General features: G+C 46.4%; 1 protein-coding gene across 2 annotated transcripts in view; it reads left to right on the top strand.

The window, feature by feature from the left end:
- Window positions 1–12,759: 12,759 nt before the first annotated feature.
- The window catches only part of HLF (HLF transcription factor, PAR bZIP family member), a 304,941-nt gene continuing 294,193 nt past the window's right edge, over window positions 12,760–23,507 (top strand). Inside the window, exon 1 of one of the 2 annotated variants that reach the window (XM_069200025.1) lies at window positions 12,760–13,054. In XM_069200025.1, the coding sequence (XP_069056126.1) occupies window positions 12,808–13,054 (247 nt within the window). In that variant the 5' untranslated portion in view covers window positions 12,760–12,807. The remainder of the gene's footprint in view (window positions 13,055–23,507) is intronic. The other variant, XM_069200026.1, reaches the window with a different exon arrangement.

Raw genomic sequence — 23,507 nt, 5'->3', positions numbered from 1 at the left:
ACGGCAGGCGTCGCGTCGATTTCTCCTTGGAAGTCGGGCGGCGTTGTCCTTGCGAGGCCGTGCGTCAAAGTTTCGCACTCACGGTAGGCGTCGCGTCGATTTCTCCTGGAAAGTCGGGCGGCTTTGTCCTTGCGAGGATGTGCGTCGAAGTCTCGATCGTCCCGAGGGCGTCGCGTCGATCAGCGTCGGTGTGCGGCGTTTTTCTCGCCGCGAAACAAGCTGTGCGTCGAAATTTTCGGCGCACGGAGCGTCCAAGTGAAAGGAAGAAGTCTTTTTGGTCCTGAGACTTCAAGGAACAGGAGGCAAGCTCTATCCAAGCCCTTGGAGAGCACTTTCACAGCCAGACAAGAGTTCAACAAGGCAGCAGGGCAACAGCAAGACAGCAGTCCTTTGTAGAAAGCAGACAGGTGAGTCCTTTGAGCAGCCAGGCAGTTCTTCTTGGCAGGATGTAGTTTCTGGTTCAGGTTTCTTCTCCAGCAAGTGTCTGATGAGGTAGGGCAGAGGCCCTGTTTTATACTAAGTTGTGCCTTTGAAGTGGGGGTGACTTCAAAGAGTGTCTAAGAAATGCACCAAGCCCCCTTTCAGTTCAATCCTGTCTGCCAGAGTCCCAGTAGGGGGTGCGGCAGTCCTTTGTGTGAGGGCAGGCCCTCCACCCTCCCAGCCCAGGAAGACCCATTCAAAATGCAGATGTATGCAAGTGAGGCTGAGTACCCTGTGTTTGGGGTGTGTCTGAGTGAATGCACAAGGAGCTGTCAACTAAACCTAGCCAGACGTGGATTGAAGGGCACAACAAGTTTTTAGTGCAAAGAAATGCTCACTTTCTAAAAGTGGCATTTCTAGAATAGTAATATTAAATCCGACTTCACCAGTCAGCAGGATTTTATATTACCATTCTGGCCATACTAAATATGACCTTCCTGCTCCTTTCAGATCAGCAGCTGCCACTTCAACAGTGTATGAGGGCAGCCCCAATGTTAGCCTATGAAGGGAGCAGGCCTCACAGTAGTGTAAAAACGAATTTAGGAGTTTTACACTACCAGGACATATAACTACACAGGTACATGTCCTGCCTTTTACCTACACAGCACCCTGCTCTAGGGGTTACATAGGGCACACATTAGGGATGACTTATATGTAGAAAAAGGGGAGTTCTAGGCTTGGCAAGTACTTTTAAATGCCAAGTCGAAGTGGCAGTGAAACTGCACACACAGGCCTTGCAATGGCAGGCCTGAGACAAGGTTAAGGGGCTACTGAGGTGGGTGGCACAACCAGTGCTGCAGGCCCACTAGTAGCATTTAATCTACATGCCCTAGGCACATGTAGTGCACTCTACTAGGGACTTACAGGTAAATTAAATAGTCAATCATGGATAAACCAATCAATAGTACAATTTACACAGAGAGCATATGCACTTTAGCACTGGTTAGCAGTGGTAAAGTGCTCAGAGGTCAAAAGCCAACAACAACAGGTCAGAAAAAATAGGAGGAAGGAGGCAAAAAGTTTGGGGATGTCCCCGTCAAAAAGCCAGGTCCAACATGACCCCCTACCAGCCTAAAGCCAGGGGAGAACAATCACTATCCTGATGTACTTCCCTGTTTGAGGCGACAGAACAAGGACCCAGGCCCACAACAGCAGGGGCATGCTCCAGTTCTTCGCCTTCCTGACTCCAATTGGATCCCTCTGTCCATACTCTCAGGGCCCACTAAGCCCATCCATGGGGAACCTTTCTCCTTTCCTGCGGATCCCATCTGTGCAGCACCTAACCTTACATTGCTCACAGATGTATCCCAGGAGCAGGATAGTACCACCAGGACCAACACAGTGGTGTTGCCCATTCTATCCCCGGGGTCTGACACTTGTCCCCTCCCCAGGGATAACTGTGTCCACCCGGACAGCAATCCACTGTGGTTACTGACAGTTGTCAGGGATGAGAGCCAGGCCCCAGGCCTCTCAAAGCTCTCCCACCACTGTGGCTGTGGAGAGTGGGGGGCGGTAGCCCCAGGTGCTGGGCACCCTTTAACCACTCTCCCTTCCACCAGGTCAGGGATGACAGCCTGAACCTGGTCCTCCCCTCTGGGGCTCTGTACCCTCCCTCCTGGAGCGGTACCCCCAGAGTCCACCATGGTCAGGGTGCTTATAGAAGTCGCCCTGTACCATTCCTCCACCAGTGCAGGGCTGTTAACCTGCAACTGGCCCTCCAACCTGGGGTCTGTACCTTCAGGTTGGACTAGGGCCCGGGGTGAGGCTTCCCTCCCCCTGCCCTCCCTTCTGGGGTCCAGCACCCTCCAACTAGGAGTGGCCTCCTCAGAAGGCAATAGGGTAGGGGCACTGTTATCAGTAGCCCCTCTCTCCAGGTCCGGGGGGACACCCTGAACCTGGTCTTCCAGCCCAGGGTCTGTACCCTCAGACTGGATCACTGCCTGGCAAACCAGGACTTTCTGGGAGGCACACCTACCCCCCACCAGGTCAGAGTTTAACCTCTGCACCTGACCATTCAACTCAGAGTCGCCACCCTGAAGTTGAACAATTGCCTGGCACGCCAGGACTTCCTGGAGGGCACACTGACCCTCCACCAGGTCAGAGTTTAACCTCTGAACTGGGCCATTCAACTCAGAGTCACCACCCTGAAGTTGAACAATTGCCTGGCGCACCAGGACTTTCTGGGAGGCACACCTACCTCCCACCAGGTCAGAGTTTAACCTCTGAGCCTGGTTCCCCAACCCAGGGTCACCACCCTGAGGTTGGGCAATTGCCTGGCACGCCAGGACTTTCTGGGGGGCACACCTACCCCCCACCAGGTCAGAGTTTAACCTCTGAACCTGGTCATCCAACCCAGAGTCAACACCCTGAGGTTGGACAATTGCCTGGCACAGCAGGGCTTCTTGGGAGGCACACCTACCTCCCACCAGGTCAGAGTTTAACCTCTGAACCTGGGTATCCAACCCAGAGTCACCACCCTGAGGTTGAACAATTGCCTGGCACGCCAGGACTTTCTGGGGGGCACACCTACCCCCCACCAGGTCAGAGTTTAACCTCTGAACCCGGTTATCCAACCCAGAGTCAGCACTCTGATGTTGAACAATTGCCTGGCACGCCAGGACTTTCTGGAGGGCACACTTACCCTCCACCAGGTCAGAGTTTAACCTCTGAACTGGGCCATTCAACTCAGAGTCACCACCCTGAGGTTGAACCATTGCCTGGCAGGCCAGGACTTTCAGGGAGGCACACCTACCTCCCACCAGGTCAGAGTTTAACCTCTGAGCCTGGTTCTCCAACCCAGGGTCACCACCCTGAGGTTGAACCATTGCCTGGTATACCAGGACTTTCTGGGGGGCACACCTACCCCCCACCAGGTCAGAGTTTGACCTCTGAACCTGGTTAGCCAACCCAGAGTCACCACCCTGAGGTTGGGCAATTGCCTGGCACCCCAGGACTTTCTGGGAGGCACACCTACCTCCCACCAGGTCAGAGTTTAACCTCTGAACCTGGCCATCCAACCCAGAGTCGACACCCTGAGGTTGGACAACTGCCTGGCACGCCAGGACTTTCTGGGGGGCACACCTACCCCCCACTAGGTCAGAGTTTAACCTCTGAACCTGACCATCCAACCCAGAGTCAACACCCTGAGGTTGGACAATTGCCTGGCACAGCAGGACTTCTTGGGAGGCACACCTACCTCCCACCCGGTTAGAGTTTGACCTCTTCACCTGGTAAGCCAACCCAGAGTCACCACCCTGAGGTTGAACCATTGCCTGGCATTCCAGGTCTTTCTGGGGGGCACATCTACCCCCCACCAGGTCAAAGTTTAACCTCTGAACCCGGTTATCCAACCCAGAGTCACCACCCTGAGGTTGAATCTTTGCCTGGCATGCCAGGACTTCCTGGGGGGCACTCTCACCCCCCACAAGGGACACGCCGTCCCCAAGGGCCACACAAGAGTCTGGTTGGCGCAGGTCTCCCGACCTCTGCCCATCCGGCAGAGTCTGGGTTTCCCCCAAACCAGAAACGGTCTCACCTGGGTCATTCCTGGGGGGCTCTGCTCTCAGAGCTGACCCCTGACTTTCAAGATCCTCCACTGGGGTCTGCCACCCCCTCTCAACCCTATGTCTGGACTTCTGCACCCCCTCACTAGGAGTGGCACTGCCAGACACCAGAACTGTTGGGATGCTGTCTACAGTCATCCCCCCAAGTTCTTCTGACACTGCGGGGCTTCCCTCAAAAGGTGGCCCTACGGTACAGGTTAGGCTCTGAGACCTACCTGGGACACTACAATCCTCTCCCACCTCACTTGGTCGGGAACCACCTAGACCACTCCCTTCAGGAGCACCCCCAAATGCCTCTTCAGACTCTCTGGTACTCACCCAAAAGTCTGCCTCCACTGTAAGTTCCCTGGGGTCAGAGAACTCACACTCCACCTGGTGTTGGCGTAGCTCTGGAAAATAAGGACCAGACATATGCTCTCCAGCAATTACATCACTCTGCCCCTCACATGTATTAACCACAGTACCCTTCACCCAACCACCCAGTAACTCAGCCTTGGAAAAGCACTCTATGTCACCCTCTTGAGACTGGTGAGACAGTATCTGCCTGTCCCTGACACTCAACCCATACTCTTCTGGGATGTCTCTACACTCTATATCCAGGACGTCCACCAGGGGGGAACCCTTTTCTCTGTCACTCTCTGCTAGAGTCAGTAAAGTGTCCCTCCCCCCAGTAGGAATATGACTCCCTGTGCCAGTTCCCCAATCCTTCTCAGGGACCCTGTGCATAACGGGAACTACCTCATACTCTTGAACCACCTGGGGTGTGTCAACTCCCTTCTTCAAGTTGGGCACCACATCTCTGGGCTTGTGCCCTTCTTCAGCAGTACTGGATGCAAGATTTTTGCTGCCACCATCTGAACTGGACTCAGCCCTTCCGGCCTCCAGTTTCAGCTCTTTACAGCTCAGCTCCTGAGCTGCAATCTTTTCTTCTTCCCGGGCTAAGAGACTTGTTGCCTCAGCCCTTTCAAGAAACTCATCTAGTTCTTCCACCCACCGCTCTCGAGCTCGGAGCCATTCTGCTCTCACTGGATCTCTTTCCTCATCTGAGTCGTCATCCTCCTCATTTGAGTAGTCCCCCTCCTCATCTGAGGGGTATTTAGTCATTTGGTTTTTTTCTGCCTCTCTCTCTGCCCAGACTACGTAGGCATGTAGCATTTCCATCTTAGTAGATTTCCTTGATACAGGAAGGCCCCATTTTCTGCAAAGCCTCCTTAAGTCAGCCTTAGTGAGGTGGTCAGTAGGCACAAAGAGTGAGTAGGTAAGCAATCTCATTGCTGACAAGGTCTTACCGGCAAAAACCAATATCCAAAGTCCAAAATATCAATAGTATATCCAGGAGGACATCAGAGAACCAAAAGCAAAAAAAAAGATGAAAGATCAAGTTGACCTTCAACTGTGGGTAGGTAGTGAAATACTTAGCTACTGTATGTCACTGCACAAACACAAGTCCTATCCTCACCGCTGATCACCAAAGTTAGAAATGGGGTTTTTGGTTGGCAGTCAGGTTGCCCTCTGTCCAAGCAAGAACCCTCACTCTAGTCAGGGTAAGTCACACACAATCCAAAATCAGCCTGTGCTCACCCTCCGGTAGCTTGGCACGAGCAGTCAGGCTTAACTTAGAAGGCAATGTGTAAAGCATTTGTGCAATAAATCATACAACACCATAGTATAACACCACAAAAATACACCACACAGTGTTTAGAAAAATATAGAATATTTATCTGGGTAATTGTAGGTCAAAACGATCAAAGTTGCAATACGAATTTGTAAAGATATCACTGAAAAGTGATATTAAGTGTCTTTAAGTCTTTAAAAAGCAATAAAGTGTCTTTCAAGCACAGAGTACCTGGTTTCTGGTGGGAAATCTCCTCAGAGGGCCACAGGAGAAGAGATGCGTGGAAAAAGGGGTGTGTGCGTCGATTTCCTCTCAGCACACACAGACTTGCGTCGTTCTTTTCCACGCGGGGAAGTCAGGCGTCGTTTTCCGGCGCGCAGACAGTCTCTTTTTGTGGATCGCGGGGATTACCAGATGTTCCGGGTCTGTGCGTGGATTCTCCTGCTTATTTTCCGGCTGCGCGTCGTTCTGCGGGGCTGCGCGTAGAAGTTTCGATCTCACGGTAGGCGTTGCGTCGATTTCTCCTTGGAAGTCGGGCGGCGTTGTCCTTGCGAGGCCGTGCGTCGAAATTTTGGTCTCACGGCAGGCGTCGCGTCGATTTCTCCTTGGAAGTCGGGCGGCGTTGTCCTTGCGAGGCCGTGCGTCAAAGTTTCGCACTCACGGTAGGCGTCGCGTCGATTTCTCCTGGAAAGTCGGGCGGCTTTGTCCTTGCGAGGATGTGCGTCGAAGTCTCGATCGTCCCGAGGGCGTCGCGTCGATCAGCGTCGGTGTGCGGCGTTTTTCTCGCCGCGAAACAAGCTGTGCGTCGAAATTTTCGGCGCACGGAGCGTCCAAGTGAAAGGAAGAAGTCTTTTTGGTCCTGAGACTTCAAGGAACAGGAGGCAAGCTCTATCCAAGCCCTTGGAGAGCACTTTCACAGCCAGACAAGAGTTCAGCAAGGCAGCAGGGCAACAGCAAGACAGCAGTCCTTTGTAGAAAGCAGACAGGTGAGTCCTTTGAGCAGCCAGGCAGTTCTTCTTGGCAGGATGTAGTTTCTGGTTCAGGTTTCTTCTCCAGCAAGTGTCTGATGAGGTAGGGCAGAGGCCCTGTTTTATACTAAGTTGTGCCTTTGAAGTGGGGGTGACTTCACAGAGTGTCTAAGAAATGCACCAAGCCCCCTTTCAGTTCAATCCTATCTGCCAGAGTCCCAGTAGGGGGTGTGGCAGTCCTTTGTGTGAGGGCAGGCCCTCCACCCTCCCAGCCCAGGAAGACCCATTCAAAATGCAGATGTATGCAAGTGAGGCTGAGTACCCTGTGTTTGGGGTGTGTCTGAGTGAATGCACAAGGAGCTGTCAACTAAACCTAGCCAGACGTGGATTGAAGGGCACAACAAGTTTTTAGTGCAAAGAAATGCTCACTTTCTAAAAGTGGCATTTCTAGAATAGTAATATTAAATCCGACTTCACCAGTCAGCAGGATTTTATATTACCATTCTGGCCATACTAAATATGACCTTCCTGCTCCTTTCAGATCAGCAGCTGCCACTTCAACAGTGTATGAGGGCAGCCCCAATGTTAGCCTATGAAGGGAGCAGGCCTCACAGTAGTGTAAAAACGAATTTAGGAGTTTTACACTACCAGGACATATAACTACACAGGTACATGTCCTGCCTTTTACCTACACAGCACCCTGCTCTAGGGGTTACCTAGGGCACACATTAGGGATGACTTATATGTAGAAAAAGGGGAGTTCTAGGCTTGGCAAGTACTTTTAAATGCCAAGTCGAAGTGGCAGTGAAACTGCACACACAGGCCTTGCAATGGCAGGCCTGAGACAAGGTTAAGGGGCTACTGAGGTGGGTGGCACAACCAGTGCTGCAGGCCCACTAGTAGCATTTAATCTACATGCCCTAGGCACATGTAGTGCACTCTACTAGGGACTTACAGGTAAATTAAATAGTCAATCATGGATAAACCAATCAATAGTACAATTTACACAGAGAGCATATGCACTTTAGCACTGGTTAGCAGTGGTAAAGTGCTCAGAGGTCAAAAGCCAACAACAACAGGTCAGAAAAAATAGGAGGAAGGAGGCAAAAAGTTTGGGGATGTCCCCGTCAAAAAGCCAGGTCCAACAATCGGCCTATATTGATTAGGCTGATCTGCCCCCAGGGGGGCAGAAGCCACTAGACACCAGGGATTTTTTTTTTTTATGAAATTGGGATAAGGGGAGCGACCCCTTAGGCAAAGGTCGATCCCCGGGGGCAATTTTTTTATTTGGCCTTTTCTGCCCCTCTGGGGGCAGATCGGCCTATATTGATTAGGCCAATCTGCCCCGGGGGGGCAGAAGCCACCAGACACCAGGAATTGTTTTTTTTATTTATGAAATTGGCATAAGGGGCTGACCCCTTAGGCAAAGGTCGATCCCCGGGGGCAATTTTTTTATTAGACCTTTACTGCCCCCCCGGGGGAAGATCGGCCTATATTGATTAGGCCGATCTGCCCCCGGGGAGGGCAGAAGCCACTAGACATAAGGGATTTTTTTTTTATTTGTTTACATTGATAAGGGTAGCGACCCCTTAGGCAAGAGTCGCTCCCCTGGGGGGTCGGCAAATATTTTTTAGGCCATTTCTGCCCCCCCCCCCTGGGGGGCAGATCGGCCTATTTTTATAAGGCCAATCTGCCCCCATGGGGGCAGAAACCACTACACACCAGGGATTTCTTTTTGTGCCAATTTCACGCAAGGGGAGCGACCCCTTAGGCAAGGGTCGCTCCCCTAGGGGGCAACTTTATTTTAGGCTATTTCTGCCCCCATAAGGGGCAGATCGGCCTATTTTGTAAGACTCATAGGCCCCCCAGGGAGGCAGAAACCCCACCGGACGCTAGCCAAGAATTGTTTTAAAAAAAAGAGGGTGGGGGTATGGCCATACCCCCACCCCATATAAATGGGGATAAAGTTGTTCTGCCCAACGGTGGGCAGATGGGGCAATTACCCCTGATCCACTCCCCGGGGGGGGCAAAAAGCCTACTAGATGCCAGGGAATTAAAAAAAAAATAATGGGCTGGTGGCTACTAACCAGTATGGGCATTGTTATGCCCCCACCCCAACTGAAGGGGGTAACAGTCTTTCAGCTCCCCCTGCACACTAAAACATGTTATCCCATGGCAAGCAAGAGGACATTTGATTATTTTGGGTTTTGGTTTTCGATTTGGGCTTTGAGAGCTTGGCTAACTCTCAAAATCGTCCCACTTGGAATGGTGAGGGCTGCACTTTTTGGACTTTGAGACGCTACTATGTAGAAAAATCCACAAGACCTAGACACATCTGAAAACTAAACATCTGGGTGAGTCCAGGGTGGTGTGCTTCACATGCACCCTGCACCATTTTCTAACCCACAATGCCATGCAAACCTCCAATTTTGCTGGAAATCACACATTTTTCCCACATTTTTGTGATGGAACCTTCCTGAATCTGCAGTAATACACAGAATTCCTACCACCCAGCATTGTCGCATCTATACCGATAAAAATTCTGCCCCACTTGTCAGCCTAAAAATATTTTTAGATCTGCTTTGGTTCCCTCTCAATTTCGACATGTTTTTTGGCTCTTCCCTGTCACCGACACTTGGTCCACCTACACTAGTGAGGTATCATTTTTATCGGGAGACAGAGGGGAACGTTGAGTGGTAGTAAATTTATACCAGTGCGGTGATCCCACACAGAAATGTGGGAAAATATGATTTTTTTTTGCTAAATTTGAGCTTTGGTAAGGATTCTGGGTAAGAAAACACTGGGGGATCCACGCAAGTCACACCTCCCTGGACTCCCTCGGGTGTCTAGCTTTCAGAAATGTTTGGGTTTGGTAGGTTTCCTTGTATGGCTGCTGAGCCTAGGACCAAAAACGCAGGTGCCCCCCCAGCAAAAACAGGTAGTGTTGTATTTGATCATTTTGATGTGTCCAAATAGTGTTCTGGGGCATTTCCTTTTGTGGGCACTAGGCCTAACCACACAAGTGAGGTACCATTTTTATCGGGAGAATCAGGGGAACGCTGGGTGGTAGGAAATTTGTGGCTCCTCTCAGATTCCAGAACTCTCCTTCACCGAAATTTGAGGAAAAGGTGTTTTTTGGGCCAAATATTGAGGTTTGCCAAGGACTCTGGGTAACAAAACCTGGTGAGAGCCCCACAAATCACCCCATATTGGATTCCCCTAGGTGTCTAGTTTTCAAAAAATGCACAGGTTTGGTAGGCTTCCTTTGGTGTCAACTGAGCTAGAGGCCAAAATCCACAGCTAGGCACTTTGCAAAAAACAGCTCTGTTTTCTTTGGGAAAATGTGATGTGTCCACGTTGTGTTTTGGGTCATTTCCTGTTGTGGGCACTAGGCCTACCCACACAAGTGAGGTACCATTTTTATCGGGAGGCTTGGGGGAACACTGGGTGGAAGGAATTTTCTGGCTCCTCTCAGATTCCAGTGTAGAGTCCAGCTGGACTCATTCTAGTGTTTCTGTCAGCCACTCTGCTGAGGGCTGGTCTTACTTGTATAACCCACACCCACCCAACACAGGCGTCACCAGTCAGGTGACCCTGCCAATAAAAGGGGCCGGGCGCACGTGCCTGAGGCCAGTTCAGTACTACCCTACAACCGTGTCTGCGTCCCTTCCTTTACTAGCATGAGGGCCTAGGGCCCCACATTACATCCAGGACTTTCTGTCACCGAAATATGATGAAAAAGTATTTTTTTGGCCAAATTTTGAGGTTTGCAAAGGATTCTGGATAACAGAACCTGGTCAAAGCCCCACAAGTCACTCCACCCTGGATTCCCCTTGGTTTCTAGTTTTCAAAAATGCACAGGTATTGTAGGTTTTCCTATGTGCCAGCTGAGCTAGAGATCAAAATCCACAGCTAGTCACTTTCCAAAAAACACGTCTGTTTTCAGTGTAAAAATGTGATGTGTCCATGTTGCGTTTCCTGTCGCGGGCATTAGGCCTACCCACACAAGCGAGGTACCATTTTTATCAGGAGACTTGGGGGAACACAGAATAGCAAAACAAGTGTTACTGCCCTTTGTCTTTCTCTACATTTTATCTTTCCAAATGTAAGACAGTGTGTAAAAAAGACGTCTATTTGAGAAATGCCCTGTAATTCACATGCTAGCATGGGCACCTCGGAATTCAGAGATGTGCAAATAACCACTGCTTCTCAACATCTTATCTTGTGCCCATTTTGGAAATACAAAGGTTTCCTTGATATCTTTTTTTCACTCTTTATATTTCAGCAAATTAATTGCTGTATACCCGGTATGTAATGAAAACCCATAGCAAGGTGCAGCTCATTTATTGGCTGTGGGTACCTAGGGTTCTTGATGAATATACAAGCCCTATTAATCCCTGCAACCAGACGCATCCAGCAGACATAATGTTATATTGCTTTCAAAAATCTGACACCGCAGGAAAAAGTTACAGAGTAAAACGTGGAGAGAACTTGATGGTTTTTTCACCTCAATTTCAATATTTTTTTATTTCAGCTGTTATTTTCTGTAGGAAAACCTTGTAGGAGCTATACAAATGACTCCTTGCTGAATTCAGAAATTTGTCTACTTTTCAGAAATATTTTGCTTTCTGGGATCCATGGTGATTTTAGCACCACAAACGTTTTGTTGATGCCATTTTCAGGGGAAAAACCACAAGCCTTCTTCTGCAGCCCTTTTTCCCATTTTTTTTAAAAACAAACTTTTTGCTGTATTTTGGCTAATTTCTTGGTCTCCTTCAGGGGAACCCACAAACTCTGGGTACCTTTAGAATCCCTCGGATGTTGGAAAAAAAAGGACGCAAATTTGGTATGGGTAGCTTATGTAGATAAAATGTTATGAGGCCCTAAGCACGAACTGCTCCAAATAGCCAAAAAAAGGCCTGGCACCTGAGGAGAAAAAGGCCTGGCAGTGAAGGGGTTGATTGTTGTGTGCACTAATTGCTACTTTTCTACCTCTCTGAGTTTCTAGGTCTGGGAGATCCATGACATCATAAATAACTCTGTGTTTGCCCTCATCCCTCTATATGGTTAGGGAACCCCTCAGTGACTTACATTGTCCTTAAATGTTCGGCTAGGCGTACTTTATCCCACATATTTTTTATTTTTACTATTATTATCATTGGTAACAATAATTATTATTGTTACTATTATTACCAATACTAATAATTGTTATTAGTAGCACTTATAATAATGTAATACTAATATTTGGTTTCGACTCTAATTGATACTTTTTTACCTCTTTATGCCAAATTTAACCTCCTTTAAGAAGTTTCTGGCTGCACTTTGATGACTTACTGCGGAAGTAAACCTTTCAGTCTCCAGGCGGCACTTCATATGTTGTTCTTATATAGGGCTCCCGGTTTTACGGTATTTATTTTTTTAACATTTCCATCTGTATTTATCCATGTTTATTTTTTGGCTATTTTATTGGTATTTATCCATATTTATTTTGTGTTTTCAGAATAAACTAAGTCGTAAAATGGTGTATTCTCACATTTATTTAACACTTACACTCATAGTGGAAGCCTGTCACATTTTAGCAAATTAAGCAGCCACATAACAAAACACTACATCCACAGGTACATATTAGCTTTATACTCCAAATATAGGCTAACATATGCCTGTATTTAAGGAAATCTCAACGTATATTGTTACCCCCTCCCCATCTACCTGCTCAACGTTTACCTGGAATTCATGACAGACAGTATGGAGAGTCTTTCACAGACAACATCATTTTTAGGATTGTTCAGCTTTTAAACATAAATACAGACAGAAAGCACGGTGTTTTCTGTCTGCATTAATCTCTAAAGATCAGTAAAAACGGAAAACTGGGTGCCTGATTCTTATTTAAACGTGTTAGTTAATCCGCCTTAGATTACCATTCGCCCTGCTTTGACTACTCATTATATTCTTGCTCACTTTCTGCATATGTTGAGAATGCCAGGGTGACTGCATTCGCATATCATCTGCGTGTCTCAGAAGGCAAGCTTGGACAGAATAAGCACTGAGGCGGTGACATGAAACACATATTTAATTGTGCAGTGAGAGCGACGGGAGCAATGACTCCACTGTCAGCGCCTCCTCTGCTCTCCCGTGGAAGGGCTGGACCTGGCTCTGACATCACCCCTGTCAGTGTCTGCACATGGACAGGAAAATGATCGGGCCAACAGCAAGAGTACAGCTTTTAGCTGAGGGTGGAAGGAAGCAGCCGTGCAGCTTGTCACTGAGCTCAGGTCCACTATACCGCTCCCACATTGTCTCCGCGGGGTCAGAGATGGAGAAAATGCCCCGACCTCTCTCCCTGAGCCAAGCCTTCTTGCCTCCTACCTATGGAGTCTTGAAATCTCTTTTGGAGAATCCCATGAAGCTGCCTTTGCATCAGGAAGCTGGTAAAGTGGCTGTTTTTATACTCTGACTGTTTTTAACAGATTTTATCTGAATAAACAGTCTGCTCACATGCACACTTCTTAAGTATTTCTTTCGCAGGGTTACCCCGTGAACGTAGCCTCATGCTGAGTGGTTTTTCATCGTTTGAAATAGGAAAAGCAAAAAAAGTAGAGGAATTTAATTTGTATCTGTGCTTTATTTCACTATGAAATACGGCGTGTTTTGTTAGGAGTGAGGTGGGTATATTGATTGCAAGGTTCACTGTAGACATTTACGTCTGAAATGGACAATTAAGTAACATTGGCACACCGCATAACCATTAGCCATCCATAATCCTATCCTTTAATGCGGCAAATAAAAATTATTTATAATAATAAACTAATCTTTCAATCAAGAAAACACCCCTAACTTTTTAACAAATGTCAATGTGATCAAGTAGGACATGATTGAATTTTAAATGGAATTGCTTTCTTCAACTTATCCTTAAGTAAGATTCTGAAATCCTTATCACCAGATCAACGATGCACAGCTTGCTATGTGGAGGTTGGCTGACTAGATGTTAATATGCTTGTCTAAAATGGAAGAGTTTTCTTGTAAACGTACAGCTTTATTATAAAATAAAACCTATCGAAATAGGAGAAAACAGTGTTGTGCGCTTGTCTATTTTTCTCTAACACTTTAAGTTTGGGTTCCAAAAGGACTCAGGGTTATGTGCTGTTTTTGTTTTTCTTGGTAGTAGTTTACTGTTTCTGGGCCAAAACAGCTGTTTTTTCATTAAAAACATATTCAGATTCTCGAAAACTAGGGAAATGTTGGACCTCCATCCTAACACTTTAGATCTCAGCAATACAAAGTAATTTCCACTTTATTTCCATTCTTTATTTTTTTATTTTTCTGAACATAGAATGGTTGTACTTCACGTTTATTAAATACTGCATCGGGTAAAAACAGAAGGTGATTGACTGAGCCTCTAAGACTGCCCAGAGTTTTGTGCAGTATACACAGGGCCAGGCTCGTTCTTTTGAAAGCACCGCACAGCCTGGCAGTTCCAATCTTGTGCGTGCCCAGCAATGCATAAGGCTTGCCAGTACCGAGCAATATCCGAGAATTTAGCACCGCAGGGTAGCGATAGTAAAACAATTTTAATAGTGAATAAATAAGTTAACATCTAATTTTGTCAAGAAGAGTACTTGGCAGACGACTGCGAGAGAACGATTACTGCAACTTTAGAATGAAGTTTTCCAAATTCAAATTTCTTTATTACTTTTCACTTTAATCACTAAATATTACTTACCACACAAGGGGCTGCTTAGTGATTTCCTATCAGTGAATACTCTTAAAAATACAAAAGGAGGATCTAGTCATGGACTGACAACAGGAGACCCCTTTTCCAGTGAACTGCAAACTAAGGCACACAATAGCTGTCCTTAACTCAGTGTAGCTCTGCTTAAAAAAAGCATCGCTGTGTTGTAGAAATGATAGAAAACTGTGCAGTTGCCTGCCTGCCAACGATGTCATTGGCGGTGGTCAAACAAAAAAAGGCTGTTTCGCACGTTTAGACTTGTTGCATTGTGCTTGCAGGTGCCACTGGGTTTGCACCACGGAACACACTCGTAGCCTCAAAACTGCACGTTAAAAGTGTGCTTTCACGTGAAGCACGTATATTACGCTTAAGCATCTTACACAAACAACTGCTTGTCCATTTGTATGTGCCTGGTTTCACTATACACTTGGGTTTGACGCAAATCCCGGTCAGGACTTCAGGTTGAATCGCGTCAAGACATAAAGTACGGCGGGATCTTAGTGGCAACACAGTGATTTTGACGCTGCACCCGGGTCAATTTTGCACACTAAAATCTTTCATGCAGCAAACCTGATTGGCGGTGGTATGCGCAATGTAATCACCCTTGCAGATATACTAAGTCAGGGCCTAAAGTATTACAGATATGCCATTAATGTTCCTTTTATAGCAGGCGTGACTTTTACAATCAAGTATCGCCTTCTATGAAAGCCTGGGGCGCTATTTGCCTTTCAGTTGATTGTCATTATTAATTGAAAAACAAAAAGGCATTTCACAATTTACGTGCAACTTTTTCTTTTTTTAAAGTGTGTTTATTTTAGCCAGGCAATAATGCATCATTTTAAATATATAGTAGAGTGCAGAGTCACAAAATATGTTCTGAGAAATCTTGCAATCTGTTACGTGGGGTTCCCCTTTGTAATCCACTGTTACTCCTTCATTCACACACATAGGGCCAGATGTAGCAAAGGGTTTTTCCCATTCTGTGTCAATGGGAAAATGTGTTCGTACATATGGCCCATAGTTACATAGACACTCGCATACACAATCACATACACACACACGACACTTAAGCACATACAATTTCATATATGTTGCTGAGAAACTCACAGTACTACTGCAGACTTTAGATCTGAGCGCCTTCAATCTCTCTTGCCAAGCTTCTTTGTGTCATATTGTTCATAATGTGAGATTTACCAAAAACGAACTCACCCTCTTTCTCAGATCTTAATTCACTCGCTTGCGCGCCCAGTCTGCTGTGTCTACTATGTACATTAAATTAAGAATAGCATTACTGTTTGAACAGGAACAGGAAATGTATTTTAGTGTCGCACAAAAGCATCTCCTCCAACCTGGCAAAGTACAAATGTCTAATTTATTTGCCAGGTAGAAGACTTTACTTTCCACATAATAAGTTGTGTTGAGAATTCCAAAAGTCTCTGGCTCTAGCTTTTTCCTACTTGTAGTCACAGTCCTCTAGCTGACTTTTGCCTTTGTGCCTTCTATATGGTTCGAGGAAGTCCTTCATGCTATATTGTTTCCCAGGGGAACCACATAAGAAAGATCTTAACATAACTCTCTTTTGCACACATTCATCCTCTCAACTACTCACTCACCCAGTCAGCCACACATTGTCTTTCCAACTCATTGGCTTACAGGGTCACTTATTTAATAGCACACTCAGTCACTTCCTCACTCATTCGCAGGCCATCATCATGAGAATACGATTAGCATTTGCCTATGTTTTCTTGGATATCTTCCGCCATCAGTGAATCTAAGTTGAACAAGGTGAACAGAACATTTTAAAATAACAGATTAGTCAGTTCACTGCTGCAAACCCTTATTTACATTACATTATTTTGTTAGGTTATGTTTTGTCATTAAGGGCCTGATTACAAGCTTGGCAATTGGAAAACCCAACCGCCAGATTCGTAGTGAGGAGACTGCTGTGGAAGTGGCGGTCTCCCCACCAGCCCCGTTATGACTTTTCCACTAATGCCAGTCAGCCCAGTGGAAAACGTGCTGCAGCATTGGACTCAGCTCCACATGGAGCCGACCCCAATGGCGTCACACAAGGGCCCCCCCTAGCACCCTCGGAATGTGAACTGTCTGCATAGCAGACAGTGCCCATTCCGATGGCGCTGGGGACGGTGGCCCCTGTACTGTCCACCACAGTGTCATGGGCAGTGCAGGGCCCCCTCTGTGACCCCATGCACTTGCTCTCAACTAGCCTATTCATGGTGGTTGAACTGCCATGAAAAGGCTAGTGGGGAACATGCTTGTAATCAGCCCAGCCGCGCTGACTTCAGTGTCGCCGTGGCTAATTACAACCACGACTGCCGCCATCGCGTTGAGATCAGAGATCCTGGCAGAGATGGTGGTCTCTTGGTGGCACCGACCACCGATCTTGAAATATGGCTGTCGGACCGCCACAGTCATGGGGGTCCCACCACCACCGCAAGTCTGGCAGTCTTTGGGCCACCAGACTCGTAATCAGACCCTTAGATTCTCTACCGCTCTGTAAGAAATCGGGGTATTGGTTGAGGGGGGTCGACTCCCCACTCAGGCAGCAACCACAGTCCTTTTCAGGGTGAAACAAAAAAAGTGACTAAATTAACCTGTACTTAACCCTCAGGTAGATTGGCACAAAGCAATCAGGTTTAACTTAGAGGTAATGTGTAATGTATTTATGCAGCACAGAAACAGTAATAAGATAAAAAAACTCAACACAAACAACATCACAAACCAATTTCTAAAAATAGAATAAATTGCAATAAATAATATGATACCAGAACAACAAAAAAACAATCAGTAGAACCAGCATTATATAAATTCAAAGCTTTAGGTAAAAATAGCTCTTAGAAGCAGAAAGCGACATCTGTGTTTAACTGGTTGCACTGGACTGGACAAAGTCACAACTTCAGGCCAATGACCGCAATGAAGCACTGGCTGGGTTCAGAGGCCAGGTTAGTCCAGATGAGAATTTACCTTCTGTCCTTGATGCCAGGAGTTGCACCACCGTGCATAGGTTCCACTGAACAGCTGCGAGGGCTGCGATGCAAGGTCTTGCGTCGGGTTGCATAATACCTTGCAGTACTTCTGATAAGGCAGTGGAATGTCTTGGAAATGTTTTAAGAGGATACTGTAGTAGGTGGCATAAGGAGTGCTACAGGCCCACTAGTAGGTACAGGCCCTGGATACATGTAATAACATTTACTAGGAGCTTACAACTAAATTAAATGTGTCAACTAGGTTTAGGGCAATTTTACCATGTTTTCAAGAGAGAGTACAAACACTTTAGCACTGGTTAGCAGTAGTAAAGTGCCCAGAGTCCTAAAGCCAACAAAAACAATTTCCTGAAACAGGAGGAGGATAAAAAATTGGGGGAAAATAAGACATCAAGGATGTCTGGTCTAACATGCTCCTTCTGCTTGGAATTCCTCCTCCACAAGTAAATCCAAGTTCTGTAGGGTGAAAATAACTTTTTGAGTATAAGACTTTTTAATAGTATTAGATATGGGATCTCTAGTTGGCAGTCATTGTACACCCTGTCCAAGTAGGGACCCTCAATCTAGTCAGGGTAAGGGAGATACACAGCTCAGATAACCCCTGCTCACCCCCTTCATAGCTTGGCATGAACAGTCAGGCTTTTTTCAGAAGCAATGCGTAAAGCTTTTGCACATAACACACAGTGATACACTGAAAACACTACAAAAGGACACCACACCAGTTTTAGAAAAATAGTTATCTAAAACAAGAAACCTCCCACACACAGTACTAAAGATAAGAATTTTGCAAGAATTACTTAAAAACACAGTTCCTTGAAGTCAATAGGTCCTTCTGGGGCTATCACAGCTTTTTGAACAACAAATCCAATAGTTCAGATTGACCTCGGCGACGCGGGCCAGCTATGGTGTTGGTAAGACCTGCAAACAGTACCTTGGAAATGTAGAGCGTTGTGATCCTCGTGATGAGATCTGGAGTGCTGCATCACTGGTGTCGGAGGACGTTGGTGGGTGTCGGTTCCGGAGGTCGGTGCAGGGGTCATCAGGCCTTTGAAGTCACATGCATTGCAGATCGAACTCCGGGCTGAGGACGAAGTCAGGAGTGCTGGAGTTGATGGCATCTGGGCTGTGGTGTGAAGTGTAGCAGTGGACATGCAGTGTCTCCGGGTCACGGTTCAGACAGCGGGGTCGTTGTTGCTGAATCGCTGTCATCGGGAGGCCTAAGGTGGCGGTACGATGTAGGGTGGGCTCTGTGAGGCGCCCACGGTCGTGGTGCAGACAGGGTGCGTCTGTTGACGATGCTGGAGTCAATGGCGCTGTCGTCGGTGGACTGGGGTTGCGGTGTGGGATGGTGCTTTCAGTACTTCGCGAGCGGTGTCCTCAGGCCACTGTGCAGGAAGCGGCGTCGGTGTTAGCATTGAGTTGCATCACTGGGGCTACCAAAGCTGCGGTGTGAGCAAGGTGATGCAGAGTGCGGGGCCCACAGGTCACGGTGCAAGCAGATGCTCGGTGATGGCATCAAGTGGTGGCTGCGGTAAGACCTGCGTTTTGGTGCGAAGCAAAGTATGGCGCCGTGCGGCGGCATCAGGTCACGGTGCATACAGTGACGTTATTGACGGTGTTGTGGTGGTTTTTCTTCTGTTGCAGAACAAAACACATAGTTCCCATTGCTGTAAGCAGATGAATCTGAAGTCTTTGATATTCTTGAGACTCCCAACAGTAAGCAAGCTATAGTTCAAGCCTGTGGAGAAACTTCACAAGCAGGATACACAGCAAAGTCCAGTCTTTGTCCTCTTTAAGGCAGAATCAGTAACTGCAGGCCAACACAGCAAAGCACACATAGCAAAAGGGCAGTACTCCTCCCCCAGCTCTTCAGCTCTTCTCCTTGGCAGAGTTTCTTCTTGATCCAGAGGTGTTCTGACAGTCTGGGGTTTTGGGTCCACTACGTATACTCATTTCTGCCCTCGAAGTAGGCAAATTTCAAAAGGAAAGTCTCTGTTGTTTACAATATCCTGCCTTGCCTAGGCCTGGCCCCAGACACACTCCAGGGGCTTGGAGACTGTACTGTGTGAGGACAGGGTCAGCCCTTTCAGGTGCAGGTGTCAGCTCATCCCTCTCCACTCTAGCCCAGGAAGACTCATCAGGATTTGCAGGACACACCTCAGCTCCCTTTGTATCACTGTCTAGAGGTAATTCACAAACAGCCCAACTGTCAGTCTGACCCAGATGTGGATTCCACAGTCAGGCAGAGGCACAGAATGGTTAAGCAAGAAAATGCCCACTTTCTAAAAGTGGCATTTTCAAACAGCCAATCTAAAAACCAACTCTACCAAAAGATGTATTTTTAAATTGTGAGTTCAGAGACCCCAAACTCAATATCTTATATGCTCTCAATGGGAAATTGCACCTAAAAAGATATTTAAAGACAGTCCCCATGTTAACCTATTGGTGAGATAGGCCTTGCAACAGAGAAAAACGAATTTGGCAGTATTTCACTATCAGGACATATAAAACACACCAGCACATGTCCTACCTTTTAAATACACTGCACCCTGCCCATGGGGATACCTATGTCCTAACTTAGGGGTGACTTATATGGAGTAAAAGGGAAGATTTGGGCCCGGCAAGTGGGTATACTTGCCAGGTCGAATTGGCAGTGCAAGACTGCACACACAGACACCGCAGTGGCAGGTCTGAGACACATTTACAGGGCTACTCATGTGGGTGGCATAATCAGTGCTGCAGGCCCACTAGTAGCAATTGATTTACAGGCCCTGGGCACACATAGTTCAATTTACTAGGGATTTACTAGTAATTCAAATATGCCAATTATGGATAAAACAATCACCAATACTATTTGCACTTTAGCACTGATCTGCAGTGATAAAGTGCGCAGAGCCAATAAACTAGCAAAACAGATCTGAAAAAATAGGAGGAAGAAGGCGAAAAGTTTGGGGATAACCCTGGAAAAAGGTCAATTTCCAACAAGTGCATTGATGCAATTCCTTTATTTTCATTATTTTGTTAGGCTTTCTTATTAAGTTAGACATTTGTTATGTTGCGTCTGCTATTAGTATGGCCTTGCAGTAGTCTTAATCTGCTCCCCTCCTGAATTAAAATAATGTGTAAGGAACTCTTTGTACGTAAATTAGATTGGCACACTCCCCACAGAAGATCCAGCATCCATTGAAACTTCTAGATGGATATATGAGCTCTTATGTAGTTATTATCAGTGATGTGCACGAGGAGGACCCAGAGTTAAGCCCACCTTCAATTCTGAATGTCCTCAATTCCACTGTGATACATTGTGGGGCTTTTGATGTAGAAGCTTAGCATTCAATAATCTTTTCTTGGCTTGTGAGAGAGGTGGATTATAAACCTATCACATGCCAGTGTGCCAGCATAGCACACATTCCGCCACTTGAACAGCACTGGGACAGAGAGAAAGAATGTGTGAGATGCTTGCACAATTATATATTGGAGACATTTATCTATTTAGCACTGTCAATGAATACACTAAATCCTGTGTGCCTAGTAATAAAGCAGCTTGCAGCTCACACTGAATAAATGCATACAATTTTCCTAGTAGAGCTAGTACCACTTCTTGATCCACAAATTGCCATTAGTTATAAATTAATATAAATATCACCCATCAAATTTGGTTATTAGCCCCTTCTGCATCCTTTACTTTCTTTGATCCCTCTATTTGATCTCTTTTAACTACAACAGGTTCCTATGTGTTTCAGTGGAGCATTACAAATCTACCAAAATAAAACATAACAATTAAAACGTGGTGTTTGTATCTTCCCAATTAAAAAATCAATATGTCTTTTCTCGCTCTATCTTTTTAATAAAGTGACTACTGCCATAAATGATTCTGGAAACTACATAGTGGTTTATGTGCATTGCTGACAGACATGATTGTGAACAGAGTGAAAGGCATAAGAAGGTGCTCAAGAGTCTCTTATTAGTTCCACAGAGTATAGCCAGTGCGATATTTTGCAAAGCTTGTTATTCTGTAGAAGGTAACCTTGAGTGAAAATATGCACTGAGAATCTAACATCTGAAGTACATGAAAATAAAAAACACATCTGTTAGAATGAACACATAGTAGGTGTAAGATATTGGGTTGGTGCTTGGGGTGGGGGTGGTGGGGTGAAACCGTACTCAAGCAGAAACCACAATCCTTGTCAGAGAGAAGGCTAAAGCAAACCCTAAATTAACCTGTGCTCAACACTCAGGTAGCCTGGCACAGAGCAGTCAGGCTTAACTCTGAGTCAATGTGTAAAGTATTTGTGAAAAACTTAAAACAGTAACATATTGAAAACACACCACAAAAGGACCCCACATCTGCTAAGAAAACTAGACTGATATTTAATATATTACAAAAATCCAATCAGTAGAACTAGAGATATGCAGGTTTAAAAATGTCAGTCAAAATAACACCAAAATGCACAAAGTGGCAACTGTGGATATCTAGTCACACCTGACCAGGACACAGTCACAACTCCAGGCTGACTGTGATGGAGTGCAGGCAGGCTATACAAACCCAGTTAGGCCAGCTTAAGGAGAATACCTTACATCCTGGTTGCAGAGCATTGTGAGGTCCAGTATCGAAGATGCATAGCGCAGTCGAGATGATGCATCATGTCCGAGGAGATGCGATGTTAGATCTTGGATCAGTGTTGATGAGGGCTTGCGATGCAAAGTCCAGCATTGAAAATGCGTTGCGCAGTTGAGGTGATGCGTCGGTTCCGAAGAGGTGTGAGGCTATCGTCATTGAGGCTACCATCGACAAGCGATTTACGACGTGAGGGACTGCATTGCTAAAGCTTCACATAGCGGCAGTTCCGATGCAGCTGAGAGGTTTGATGCTCTGTCCTCGTAATGGGAGAACCCTCACAGTAGCGGCACTATGTCAGTTCTGCTTGGGATTGAGCCGCACAGCAGAGGTGATACGTCAGTTCTGCTGGATCTACAGATGAGCTCACAGAGCAGCTTTAGGCCCACTTCCAAGGGTCCAGGACTAGGGTGGCACCACTTGGAAGGGTAGTACTCAGAGAGGCTGGGCTCAAGATTTTTAGAGCCTTCTGTCCCTGATGCTCTAGTCAGGAGGCGAGCTAACTAGCCCTTGGAGTCACTTTGTGGTCCTGGATTCAATAGATGCAGGTCTTGTCCTGCTCACCCAGGCAAGAATATAGCAGGTCAGCACAGCAGGGCAGCAGTCCTTCAGAGCAGCAGTCCAGCACAGTGGCAATTCTTTCAGCAGCACAGCCATCCTCCCTGGCTGAATATCCACAGGTCCAGAAGTGTACTGAAGAGTTGGTGTCTGAGATCCAGTATTTATACTCAGTACTGCCTTTGAAGTGGGAGAAGCTTCTAGAGGTTTCCCTTTGAAGACCCCATGCATCCTGCCTTCCATGTCCTCGCTCCAGAATTACTATGGGGGTAGCAGCTCTTTGTATGGAGGAGGCAAAACATACCCTATTCAAGTGTAAGTAGGGTTGTGCCCATCTTTGCCCTTCCATTCTGCCAGTGATGGCCCATCCAGGCACACCAAAGCTCTCTATTGTGTGATGTTCTTTAGGTGGAATACAGAAAACCCAGCTGTCAGTTACACCCAGACATGTAACCTTCAGGCAGGCGATAGGCACTAAATGGCTAAGACAGAAAAATGGCAACTTCCTAAAAATGGCATTTTCAAAACTGTAATTTAAAATCCAAATTTACCATAATAGAGGATTTTTCATTACAATTCTAAAAACACCAAGACACCAAGCATGAACTTGTTACCTGCTCACATTTGGAAATTATAGCTTATTAAATGTAATAAGGTAACTCCAGTGATAAACTATGAGAGATCAGGTAGGCCTTGCAGTAGTGAAAAACGAATTTAAGAGTTTTTCACTACCAGGACATATAAAACATAAAAGTATAAGTCCTACCTTTTGAATACACTGCACCATTGAGGTGACTTATATGTATTAAAAAGGAAAGCTAGTACATCAGACTGGTGTACTACTAGTCTCAGAATGCACCACTGAGTTGACATATAATCCATTTTATAACTGTGGATTTCGTGGATCAACAAAAAATCTCAGTGAAACCACCCAGGGTAGTTTTTGTATCTCTGTTTTCCATTAAACCCAC

Source organism: Pleurodeles waltl, chromosome 7 (genome assembly GCF_031143425.1).
Source record: "Pleurodeles waltl isolate 20211129_DDA chromosome 7, aPleWal1.hap1.20221129, whole genome shotgun sequence".
NCBI lineage: Eukaryota > Metazoa > Chordata > Amphibia > Caudata > Salamandridae > Pleurodeles > Pleurodeles waltl.
Note: the sequence above shows the minus strand (reverse complement) of the source record. Positions and strands in the feature narration are given on the sequence as shown.